The sequence below is a fragment of the Geotrypetes seraphini genome, chromosome 2 (genome assembly GCF_902459505.1).
Source record: "Geotrypetes seraphini chromosome 2, aGeoSer1.1, whole genome shotgun sequence".
NCBI lineage: Eukaryota > Metazoa > Chordata > Amphibia > Gymnophiona > Dermophiidae > Geotrypetes > Geotrypetes seraphini.
In genome coordinates, this window is record NC_047085.1 from 192805986 (window position 1) to 192819879 (window position 13894).

Here is a 13894-nt window from a genome sequence, read left to right on the forward strand (position 1 = left end):
GGTTGAAGAACACTGCTCTATAACATTGCAATTGCATCTACAACTAGTTCAAAATGCAGTAGTAAGCCTCATATATGAACTATGGATATTGGAATATCTACAGCTCTACTGTATGAAACTATACTGGCTATCCATAAATTAAGAATCACTGCCTTTAAGATCCTAGCAGGGAATACCCCTGACTACTTAACAGAATTGGCCACCCTATCCAGGGTGCCTCCAACAGATATTCCACCATAAATCTTTTCCACCTAAAATTTCCAGTACATTGTAAGATCACATGTATATTACAAAAAAGCCGCAGCCATGTTCTCCTGGTTTAAGTTGCCTGATGCGAGGAATATGAGTCTGCTGATCTAAAGGTATCTCTTTAAATAGTATGGTATGGTTAGAATTGATGAATGAGGGTAGTAAGAATGCTACTAATATTGGTGTTATGTATTTGCAGGGGGATTTCCTTGATACAGCCTTGTATAGACAAAACATAGCTCTATATCAAAGTGATAACCCCCCATCCGCGTAGACTAAGATGAGTAAAGTTTTACTCTAAAAGTATTTTTTCTATCTTAAACTATTTAACGAAACTATATTTAAAGCATATTAATAAAAGATGAACAAATGAGATCAATGACAATTTTGGTGCTGATATGCCGTATGTGAAAAAGTCTAATATTCATACTGGCTGCACCGCTGAGGTCTGTGAGTGAGTTATTTCAAGGCTTCTTGATTGCGATGCATGTTACAATGTCAACACAATATGCAATAAAACATTTTAATAGAGAACACAGGGTGCAAGCAAAGTTGGATCATACAGATAAATAAGATAGAGTAATAGGAGAAAGAAAATAAGGTGACTAATTTAAAGAAGTTATACAGGAGGACAGAATGGTGCTTGAAAATTCTTAGCTAGGGTAAAAGTGGATAAACATGTCCTGCTATAGTATGTGCAGTCAGTGTCACTTGTTGTGTATGTGTGACTAGCAAGTTAGTTACTTCTTCCATTAAAGGCCTGGTTGAAGATCCAAGCTTTCACTTGCTTCCTGAAATAGAGATAGTCTTGTTAAGTGAAGCCTTTTAGGGAGTGCATTCCAGAGTATGGGGGTTACTCAAGAGAAGGCTCGCTGGAGGGAGGACCTTAGTGACCTTGAAGGTGATTAGAGGGAGACCCTGTTCTTCAATTACTCTGGGCCATTTCCTTTCAGGACTTTGAAAACCAAAGTTTTAAATTTAGCCCTGTATGCACTGGTAGCAAGTGAAGTTTTTGCAAAAATGGTGTGATGTAATCACATCACTGACAAACTTCTATTACGGTAGTCTTAACATAGTAACATAGTAGATGACGGCAGATAAAGACCCAAATGGTCCATCTAGTCTGCCCAACCTGATTCAATCTAAAAATTTGGTTGGGTTGTTTTTTCTTTTTCTTCTTAGCTATTTCTGGGCAAGAATCCAAATCTCTGCCCGGTACTGTTCTTAGGTGCTTTATACAAATTTTGGCCACTTTTTGGATGCAAGTATCAAGTACATTGTCTATTTTTAACATTTTTTTTTTAATATCACTTGAAGGAATGTCTTCTTTTTTTTTTTCTGAAAAAGCCATTCTGTTTCATATTTGACCCAGCCTGACTTGGTTAGAAATTAGGTCTCAAATTAATGCATTATTCACACATGTATACATGCAGTGGTATAAAAAGGGCATCTTTGGCATCCTATTGCACAATATGCAAATGAGCTAGAGGTGTGAACTTGCATGGTGCAGCTAAGCGTGTTGGGCTTGCCATGCTAACTCAGGTCACGACATCCACTGCTTTCACATACTTTTCCAAATGGCCCATGGAAATTTAGTTGTTGGTGATTTATTACAAGTTCAATAAAGGTTCCTAGCTGCACATCTCCAATTTTAATAAAATATAATGACATAGTAGCCCATGGCCCAAAACCTAACTGGACAAATTGTTAGATATAAATGTGCTTTGGTTTATAAGTTAATATAGTCAAAATAATCTTAGGATTCAAAATTAACATCTACAAGGCCCTGCTTGATCTTTTCATCGGCCCCTTAAAAAAGATACTGTGTGGGTTTCAGAGGAACATAAGGTTCTTGAAGCTCTAATGACAACCTCAACAGGAAGGCAATACAGCTATTCACGACAAATTCAGGCATTGTACTCAGGCTAGCTGCATGATGAGCAGCATTTGAAGTGACTGTGAAGCACAATTTGCCTTTGAAATTGTTACTCTTTCCTCACCATACTGTTCTTTGATCATTTAATTTTTCATCCTAATAAAAATTTAGAGTTATTAGAAAGCCACAAATTTCCAATTCAAAGTTTCTCTCATTATTCCAAAGCCTGTCTACTTATCCCACATATTTCAACATTAAACACAGGTTGAAACCTTGGTGTATTTTCAGGCCTATTTTAAGTTATTAGGAATAGCAGGTCAAAAATGTGGCTCAATGACTTTTGTAGCCAAAAAATTGATATTTCAAATGGTGCAAGAAAGAAAGAAATTGGAGGATGTACAGTTGCGACATATGACATTAAATATAGGTAAAATAAATTTCATAATTTTTTTTCAACAATCTTAATAAAGATTTATCTCATAAAAGAAAAGCGTAGTGTGCCTAAAGGTTTATGGGGTAGTAACTAGCTGTAATCTCTTCCAGTTCCTAAAATCTGAGCCCTTTTGTGCTTTCTGTTCAGGAGCTATACTGTGTCAAATATTTGCCTGTGCATTCCACAACAAATGTTTTCATCAACTTTGTAGTCCTCCAGTGATATACCAAAGCATGCACCAATGATCTGAGTGGTATATTTGGATTCAGCACAAAAGGTTGTACTAGAAATATGACTTTTAGCTTGGTTGAGCAACTATTCTTTCCACAACTTGAACCAAAAATTCATGTTTTTTCCACTATCTACCATGGAATGGAAAAAGTGGCCCCAATAACGAGGCCCCTAACTTTGGAAAAAGTTGAGTTCCTGCTCTAAGACTTTGCACATATTCATTGTATGTCCTACAGCGAAAGATTAGAGAAACTGGGCCTCTTCTCCCTCGAACAGAGGAGATTGAGAGGGGACATGATCGAAACATTCAAGGTACTGAAGGGAATAGACTTGGTAGATAAGGACAGGTTGTTCACCCTCTCCAAGGTAAGAATGAGAGGACACTCTCTAAAGTTGAAAGGGGATAGATTCCGTACGAACGTAAGGAAGTTCTTCATCACCCAGAGAGTGGTAGAAAACTGGAACAATCTTCTGGAGTCTGTCGTAGGGGAAAACACCCTCCAGGGATTCAAGACAAAAGTTAGACAAGTTCCTGCTGAACAAGGACACACGCTGATAGAGTTAGTCTCGGCTCTGGCGCTGGTCTTAGAACAGAGGGCCGCCGCGTGAGCGGACTGCTGGGCATGATGGACCACTGGTCTGACCCAGCAGCGGCAATTCTTATGTTATGTTCTTATGTAATTTTTCCAACTTCTGAGTGGGGAGGCCTAGACCACTGGACATGGAATGGCCCTATAGTAACAGTGAGTTAAATGGAATGGGTGTGGGTGCTAAGCAGCAGCACTTCCTCTCAGCCTCACAGTATCATGTGGCCCCCATCCTCCCCAGTGAGTTTTAAGAAGTGTAATATAAATCAACAGTTATTGCTGTAATTACCCAGAAAACTCAGAAAATCCATTATTCTTGGTAATGAATAGTTTACCAGTATCACTGCAATAAAACAAAATGTCTTCCAAAAAGGTCCCTTTTTGTTTCTGCACTTGACAATAGCTGTGATATTTAATAACTGCATGATGCCATCCGTGCACTACAGTACTGTACAAGATTATTCACATAACACAAAACTTTGCTGTGTTGCAGAAGACACGATTTGCTTTAAGAAGTCATTTTATGTGTGCATTCCAGAATCTCTTAAAACATTCTGTTCATCTTACCTCTTGAGGCTTTTGGCATTGAGAAGCTAACTTCAGAAAAGCTCTTTGCATCTGGAAAGCGCTCTGCACCAGTTCTGCCTGGAAACAACCACACACACACACACAGAAGAAAAATTACATTACAATTGTAGATCTCAGTTTTTTCCAAGAGGCACTCAGCTGAGTTGTGTGCAGAAAGTATGCTAAAACTGAAAACTTTAAACAGTAGTATATAGTACAGATAGCAGAAGAATTTTAAGGGGGGAGACCATCCCATATATTATTCCCTCTTTTATCTATACAGTATTTTAAGTATATTCTGCCCATTAGCGAACAGCTTTATGTCGCAGCTCCTCCAGAGTCAGCAGCTGTCTTGGCATTGTGCAGTGATACCTTTATTCCTTAAAGTGTGAAAAGGGATGGGTTGGAAATTTGGAGCAAAAGCAATGCCAATGACAGAGAACAGTGCACAGCTATTATGCATCTTAGACTTTAAGAGGCCAATTTTCAAATGATTTTACATATAGTTACTCAACTTAAATGAGAGGGATGAAAACTGCTCTCCCCTTCTGCAGATAAAATGTTATCTGCACCAAAAGTGGAAAGGGAAATGGAGAGCCAACAATTAATATATGGGACATTATTTTAAAATCCCCCCCAAGTGGTTTATACCACAGTCTTTATCTCTGCTTGCTCTGCACCACAGTTGCACAGATAAAATATTACATGTATATGTTTATTAAAAACTTGTATACTGCCTCTTGATTATACCATTGGAGCAGTTTATAAAGTAACACATAGAAAAGATCGCCAATTTTAACAGAAAAGAAAAGGGAGGAAAATAACAGAAGATAAGAACAAATCACACAGAAAGATAAACACAATAAAATAAACTATCAAAGAAAAACAATTCAGAGTGTTAAAACAATAGCAGATAACATTACTGTTAAATTACCCTGAGCCCCATCCTGAACTACCCTACTTCTGGGAAAGCTTGACTAAATAAACACATTTTAAGAAGGGCATGAAATTTGGGATAGGAAAGTTTTGCATGGACTTCATTTGGGAGGGAATTCCATAACCTAGGAATAAAAGCAAAAAAAAGGCAGAATGAAGGGTCGAAGAGAGCCTAGACATGTGAATTGGTGGTAGAGAAAGTTGGTGTGCTGTAATAGATCATAAGTTCCTGGATGGACTATAGGGTACTAGAAGACTTGATAAATAATTTGGAAGGCCTATATGTAATGTTCTAAATAACAAAGTTAAAGCTTTATGGATTAAACAAAACTTAATTGGTAACCAATGATGATCTTTCAAACAGGGAGATACATGGTTATAAAGCCGGGCACTGGTAAGCAGTCATATAGCAGCATTTTGGGCAGATTGTAATCTTTTTTTTATAACAGAGGAATGAAGACCAGTGTATACAATGTTGCAGTAGTCTAATTTTGAAGTAACCAGTGCACAACTGGAGGTAACCAGTGCACAACTGGAGGTATCTATGTAAGGGTGAATAGAATGAATTTGGTACAAACAGAAGAAACAAGATCTCACAACAGCTGTGATCTGAGCATGAAATGTAAGGGCAGTGTCAATACAGACACCCAGATAATTCATATTGTCAACCAACTTGATAGCCGTGGATCTAAGGGAAGAAGAAATTGAATGGAAGTGGTGGGTACCTGTCAAAATACAAGTTTGTTTTCTGTAGTTCAATCATCTATCATTGTCAGACATGATTGTAAAGTATTCAGATCCGAGTTAGATGGATTCTGAATGGATACTATCAAAATGAATATGTAACATTTTACTTGGAATTCTTGAATTTTGAGTGCCAATGGGCTTAAAAATATATTAAATAACGGGTGAAAACACCGAGCCCTGTGGCACACCACAAGTGAGAGGACATCGCTTAGAGGATGCAGAGGAGAAACTGACTGTGAAAGTCTGTCTTTCAAAAAACACTGGAACCAAATAAAGAATGTTCCAGAGATACCTAATGATGATATACGAGATAGTAGAAGTGAGCGACTAACTAGGTCAAAAGCTGCAAAGAGATCTAGCAAAATAAGAAGTATGTAAAATGAGCTTCTAAACTTTAGCAGGTAATTAGGTGTAATAAAACAATTTGATAAATATCTGTAACTCGTGTCTAAGGAAATACACCCTCAGCTGCTAACCAGGTCCAACTTTATGCACTCTTATTAGAAGAAACAGGAGGCCAGAATATTTGAAACTGATTTTATTATAAAGATAGAAAAATATATATTTTCATATAGCCAGCTATAAATAATAACAAACTAATCATTATTCACAAATATCTCTGTATATATATGTCAGCACACTAGTACATATGTAATCACTAAGTAATTAGAAAATTATCACACAATATATAATTCCTCACAATAATGATTCTTGATAAATATAAGCAGCAAATCTTATGAAAGTTTGGCACTAACCAAGGATCCCAAAAGCACCTGATCCATACAAAACAAGATTCAATCCTAACCCAGCAAAACTGAGAGATAATCCTGCCTCACCCTTGGATGCAGCAACAGTCAGCCGATCACGATGATGGAATAATCTTCTTCAGCCTACAAGTGTGCAGTAAGCCTTCGTTTTGTCAGCACAAGGTCGCTTTCTTCCGGTACAGCCAAAGCCAACGATTTCCGGTCCTTCTTGTGCGTTGCAAACCAAAGAAAGTTCAGTAATTCCCAAAAAGAACAGTTGTGCTTTTCTAGCTCTCAGCCGAGAGCAAGAAAACAAAAGGGAAATTCTTATTAGTTCTTATTGTAAACTGTGTAGTGTAAAGGAGCTACACAATTGTAGGTCTGAGCTTCCCCAGCACCCAGAATTGTCTAACTCAGGATAGCACACAGATTCTTAGGGCATGCACAGGTGATCCATAGAAGACCAATCAAACCCAGACCAGCAGGGGCTTTTTGGTCTCACAGAGGAATAATGGTGTTCTTGTGAAAAGTTCTCGGCAGACAGCAAAACATACCAAAGAAGATAAGGCACAGTTCATAACCATAGATGAGAAACTAGCTCTCCTCCATGTTCACATGGCAACGGACATCCAGAGATGGTAAATGTCCTGGGCTGCATACACACAGATCTTATAAACACATCCATAATGCTTCAGGGCAGCAAAGATGGTTCTTGGCCTAAGTTTCTGGCCTGCAGAGTACCAACAAGTAAAGCAGGAATCACCCCTACAATTACCCTTATCAAGTGCAGAATAGTAATCATTGAGGAGTGATGTAAGTACAGTTTCTGTGGAATGATACTTATGAAAACTGGACTGTGATGGGTGCAAAACATTGGTTGCTTCAATATATTGTGTAAGTTGGAAAAACGTCATTTTTTCAACAAATTTAGCAATGAACAGAAGGTTAGAGACTGGATGAAAAATTGCCGATAATGAGTTATCCAAAAAGTGATTCATGATGATAGGTTGAATAATTTCCATTTTCCATTCCACCAAAATGGAACCAGAGAAGAGGCTGCTTATGATCATATTCAGTACAAGTGGTGATAATCCATGTTTAAGTACTAGAATTCATGATGAAGGGATCAGATCTAGGGGACATGTAGTTTTCCTCATAGTAGAAGTGCTTTCTCAAAAATAATAGAAGATGGTAGGTTGAAATGTGACTATGTAGAAGACAATCCTGCTCTTAACTGGACAACTGCCCGCCTATCATCATGAAAGCAGCTCCCGCTCCCTTCAAAGCCATGCTGTTTGACTGGATCTCTCAACAGATGACTAGCGGCAAATTCCCAAGCAATCTCAGCCACATCCTCATCACACTCATCCTGAAGAACCTCAAATACTCCATTTCCTCAGCCTCCAACTACAGACCAGTAGCCAATATCCCCTTCGTCACCAAGTTGATGGAAGGTATAATAAACACCGCCCTGACAACCTACCTGGAAAAGTTTCCAATACTACAGGATTCTGCACTAAACACAGTACAGAAACCACCTTAGCTTCCATCGTGGACCACATCTCCCACATTCTCAGCACAGGGAACCAGGCACTAATTCTTCAATTTGACCTGAGCAGCGCATTTGACCTGATGGATCATGATATACTCCTCAGCTGCCTAGACGCCATTGGTATCTCAGGCCATGTACTCAGTTGGATCAAGGGATTCCTGACAAGAAGATCCTACCAAGTCATCAACAAACAAACCCACTCACAATCATGGTCCAACCCCTGTGGCGTCCCTCAGGGTTCCCCTCTCTCCCCAACACTTTTCAATCTATACATGGCCTCACTAGGCCATACACTATCTAAACTGAACCTCAAATCCTACATCTATGCTGATGATATCATAATCATTATCCCCATCTCCACCCTTTCGACCAAATCCAAACTCTTCATTTCTTCAGCCATAGACCAGGTTACACATTGGACCAAATTCTTCATGGCTTCCCCACCAAACAGAGCCATTGAACCCAAAATCGACCTAAACGGAACAAAATTCATCATCAACCCCACAATAAAAAGCCTAGGATTCACCCTCGACCAACATCTGACACTTGAGGCCCATACCAACATCTTAATCAAAAAATGCATTAACATGCTGTGGAAACTATGCACACTTAAGCCTCTCTTCGACTTCGTATCATTGTATCTCTACTTGTATGTTCCCTCTCTAAACTAATGCTGTAATATCTATGCCTACCTATTCGCACGGTAAGCTCACTGTACTCTATTATTGTACACCGTCTTGAAAAGGTATGACGGGATATAAATAAAGCTATTATTATTAGACGGAGGTGAAAAAGCAGCTAAGTCATTAAGAATTGGCGGAGGAGATTTTAAGAATGAGGTTCAAAGAGGAGACCATATACATAAAGTGATAAATGAAATCCTGAGCAGTTAAAGTTAAAGATGCCATGAAGATAGACATGAAAGTCTATTTAATGTAGTGAATAATCTTTTAGGTTTATTCACGGCTTTAGAGATCTGACTGGTGTAATATGACCAATGTGAAACTTTAAGAAAGGTACGATATTCCCTATGCAATGCCTGGAAGTTTTGTAAATCTAATTGTTGTCTTGTTTTTCACTATCTACGCTCAATTTTCTTGAGGCCATTTTTAAATGCCCAATAATCTTGTGAAAACCAGGGCTTTAAAAATAGGAGTCATGTACACTAGGGTGGTTCACAGTAGTATGCAAAAAAAATCAATCTTGTCAAATCTTATCTCCACAAGGCTTATTTTTGTCCACTTCGTATGTCATACTCATGTGTCAAATTTCAGCTTGATTAGACAATATTTAGAGGTCATCCCAGCATGCACTGTTTGCTTGTATGTTGTGTATGTAGGTGATTGCACTTAATTGGTTTGTATGGCATCGTATAGTTTGCGATCTGCACCCAAAAACTGGCTCCTTGGGAAGTCAGTCTGTCAGCTGTCAACTGCTAGACTGCCAACTAGACTGGATGTTCATCACTATGATGAAGGAAAACCTTTACCGGAAAGCTATAAGTTGACGTGTAAGTCAGCAATGACAGTATGGGATTGAGCCAAGATAATGACACAATGCATAGACTCTTGTGTTAGGAATATGCGTTAGTAAGTTGAAGAAACTACGTGCAAACAAGACGCTCACAGCCATTTCCAGATATCTATGTTTTCTGTCCGAGCATCTAGCAGCACTTGCCTTTTTTGATGACAGAATCACACCAGAAACAAAGCTATAAATGGTGCAAATATTACAGTGTTCATCATTGCCAGACATTCCACAACGTCTCATGTGTACAGATGAAATGGAACCTGTGACCTATGAAAGTCTTGTAACACAGAAAACACAAGTCATTTTTTGATCTTGATTGAAGGATCAACAAAATATTTCTGAAGAAACATCCCAGAGTGGACCAACAATCCAGTTTTCTTTCTAAAAATTATATATATATATATATAAATATATTCTTTATTGAGTTTCAAAACATTCAACAGTGCAATAACAGATAATTTTACAAAGAATAATTCAAGTAAAAGCACATATATCTTTCAGAATACATGTACATCTAGTTTCACCCCCCCTCCTACCTTAACCAACTTAATATCTGTATCAATATAATATATTCCCAACCCCACCTCCCTGAACGAGTAAAATCAAAGGGCAAAAATCAGTAATTAGTCCTTACAAAATTTTGTCAGTGGGTCCCAAATCTCCCTAAATTTTCTGCAATGTCCATGTTGCAGAGTAATCATATGTTCCAGCCTGAATGTGGCATATGGCATAATGATTCCCATCAGAAGCTGTAATTTAACCGGTCCCAGTTTTTCCAGTTCTTCATTATAAGTTGTATGGCAACTCCCGTCATGATGAATAGCAATTTGTTATCATATGACTTTATTGGACTCTTGTCCATCAATATTGTGCCAAATAGCACCACATAATATGTTAATTCCAGGGGGACACCTAGAGTTATTTTTATTTGACCCCAAATGGATCGCCAGAAGTTAAGTTATTAAGGGACAAAAGAAGAGCAGATGATCCAATTTCCCTACATCGAGATGACAGTGCCAGCATCTATTAGACTTAGAACTATCCAATTTCTGTAAACAAACAGTGGGTCCAAAAAGATCTATGTAACAAGAAAAACCATGTTTTAAGATTTTCAATTTTATAAGCATACAATAACACTTGATACATATCAAGTAAATACAATTTAAGCATACAAAGCAAAAAGAAAGTAAACTCTTATATAGTCCACAATTTAGGAGATCAAGAAAATAAATTAACCACAGTGGAAATGATCGAATAACTAATTGCAAGAGAAATGGCACTAGATATACCTTCCTACAGCTGAATGGCAAGCCATATATCATTAGGCACATTACCAACCCTTCTTTCGACTAAACAAATTCCAAGAGTTGTTTAGGCTCAGAAAAAAGAAATTTCTTATTCTGATAAGAAACATAACATTTTGCAGGATACTTAACAAGAAATGTAGCCCTCAGAGCCAGAGCTCTTGGCCTCAAGGCTAAGAATTCTTTCCTACGTCTCTGTTTTGTTTTTTTTTAGATAAGTCTAGAAAGATTCTAACATTTGAGCCTAAAAACTGGTCATTCATATGACGGAAATATAGATGAAGAACAAACTCCCTGTCACTTTCCAAAGCTAGAGTTACTAGTGTGGTAGTTCTATCAGTTCTAAAGAAGTTTCCAAAAATGCAGATAAGTTCATATCCGCCTGTTTGTCTACAGGCAGTTCTCCTGGAGTAGATTCCCATTGAGAACACTTGATAGTGAGGTAATAAGCTTTCACAATTGGGGGTAAATTTTCCAATGGTATGGCTAAAGTCTCACGGAAATACAGTATTTCCTAACCATCTCCACCGGTGAGATGATAGGACATTTAGGAAAATTAAAAAATCTTAAATTGTTCTCTCTCAGCTGATTTTCAAAATTTTACATTTTACGTGAAATAAATGATCTTTCTTTAACCATTTCTACTTCTACAGCTTTTATTTCCTTTATTTTAACTTCTTGGTTCTCCACTTTTTCATTTAATGCAGATAGTAGTACCCCTGTTGCTCCACCTTAGAAAAGACAGTCCCATAATCAATTTTTATAGTAGAAAGAGTCAATTTTAGGTTGGAGTCCATGACAGATATGGCTTGCCAGAGCCCTTCTTTTTTTAATTCTTTATTCATTTTTAAAACTTTCAATAAGTGCAACATAAGATACAATCACTTTGTACTTTAACATCACCTAATATTCCATCAAAATCTAATTCACATCAAATATCCCTCCTCCCCCCTTATACCCAACAATTGTTCTTAAGCATAAGAAAACATAAAGTATCCCCACCCACCCTCCCCACCCTGGAAGTGTATGAACAAAGGGAAAAATAATATTCATTCTGTACAATATTTTGTTAATGGCTCCCAAACATCCCTAAATTTCTTAAAATGTCCCTGCTATATGGCTATTATCTGCTCCATTTTAAAGATTTGGCATAACAAATTCCACCAAAAATTATAATTTTGCCAATCCCAATTTTTCTAGTTTTTCATAATTTGCTGTATGGCAACCCCTGTCATAATGAGCAAAAGTTTGTTAGCTCTCATTGATGTACCAAATAACACAGTATCATACGATAATGCCACCAGATTTTCCAGTAAATTGTTCATCTGACCCCAAATGGATTTCCAAAAGCGAAGTATCAATGGACAATAGAATAGTAAATGATCTAATGTCTCAACTTCGAGATGACAGTGCCAGCATCTATTAGACTTAGAGCTATCTAATTTCTGTAAACAAACTGGGGTCCAAAATGCTCTATGTAACAAAAAAAACCAAATTTGTCTCATAGATGCCAATGCTGTACATCTCATCCTCCAAGCCCAAAATTCTTGGCCATTGAGACTCTGACCAGTCAGGCTCCATGCCTACCAAGGTCCCTGGGGGTACCAGAAGGAAAGGAGACAGGAAACCCAAAAAGGGGGTGCCCAGGACCCAGCCCCCAAACTATTTGGATCTCCCTGAGCCTGATAGCAATCCAGAGCTGGGGACTTTCCCATGAACTCAGCAGAGCTAGGACCCAGGAGTGTAAAGTCAGACCTGAGTGCAAACAGAGTAACCATTATCCAGGTCACCACCGGGGGAGCCAAAGAGAGATGCAGCAAGGTGCTGACATAGGTAGAACAGGGCATATCTTCCCCCTTGAAAAGCCAGCAGTGCTCAAGCAAGGGTAATGCCTGTGTGCCCATGGAAGTGGATGAAGCTGAAGCCACTTCAGAGTTACAAGCAACTGATGAGGAGATGCCCATTGAGCTGCAAGGTGAACTGACTTCTGAGGATTTGTGCAGCACTCCGGAACTGATGGAAGTAGGAGTAGCAACCAGTTCTAGCTGAGCAAAAGACCGAGAGTTGCTTTTTCCTATTATTGTTGGCTGGGTTCTTTTTCTGCTCCCAGTCATATTCATGAACTTCCTGGACTGTGCACTTTACTGAAAAGCTGGGAGTGTTGTGGGGAGAAGTTTGCTTTCATCAGGGTGGGAATTTTGAAAAGCAGTAGTGCTTTTGTCAAGCAAACTTGCTCAGCCCTCTTTGCTCAGCCCTGCTCCATTTTAGGCTGGAGGCTTTATTTTGTGTTTGTGCTAGAAATGTTTGAGTGAAAAACATATTCTCCAGAAACTGAACTGAGGTTCTCTGAACTATGCTTGCCTGAGCTCTGCTAGGAGCAGACTTGGGAGAAGGAAGCTTTATTGAAGAGCAGCTCTGTGAAGGAGTGAATCACAGGGAGAACTGTTTCTATTGGGAGTGAAAATCCTGAATGTTGCCAAAATTTTCTGCTGGACATTTTTTTTTGTTATGTGCATTTTTTTGGTAGAATGTTGGGAGATTGAGCCATTCTGAACTTTATTTTTGACTTGTAAATTTACTTTTGTTACCATCTTGGAACTGTGTTGTATAGTTCCTGTATAGTCACCTGCAGGGTGACTTCTTTCTGAGTCACACGCTAGTGCAATGTTGGACTGTGGCCACTGGAGGCACTGCAGAGTCCTGTTCTAAGACTCTGGTGCTGGCTACAAGACGCAGTAATTTGATGCTTTATCTCAATGCTCCAAATGTCACGCAGACCAGTCTTTGGTTTCTTATTCAAAAATCCAGATATTAATTTATACCACTGAGAGGCCTGGTGTCCCAGGAAGTCCACCTGAAAGCATAAGAGTGGCAAACTATACTGATTACTGACATTTTTCCATTCAGGAAACCCAACCTGAATGGCCTGCTTCAACTGAAACCATCTATAATTTTGTAATTTATTAAGACCAAATTTGTGTTGCAATTGTGAAAAATCAAGCAGCTTACCATCTGAAATAACATCATCCAATATTTCCAGGGCTCTTTTTACTAAGGTGTGCTAACAAATTTAGTATGCACTAACAATTAGCACACACTGTATGCTAAGAAGCCCATAAGTATAAAATGGGTTTCT

The 13894-nt window shown here is 38.4% G+C and overlaps 1 protein-coding gene across 2 annotated transcripts in view; it reads right to left on the reverse strand.

Annotated features, from left to right (window-relative positions):
* The window catches only part of CAP2 (cyclase associated actin cytoskeleton regulatory protein 2), a 191862-nt gene that overhangs the window by 95150 nt on the left and 82818 nt on the right, over nt 1–13894 (reverse strand). For both annotated transcript variants that reach the window (XM_033934598.1, XM_033934599.1), the window contains exon 4: nt 3944–4021. In XM_033934598.1, coding sequence (XP_033790489.1) covers nt 3944–4021 — 78 coding nt within the window. The remainder of the gene's footprint in view (nt 1–3943; nt 4022–13894) is intronic.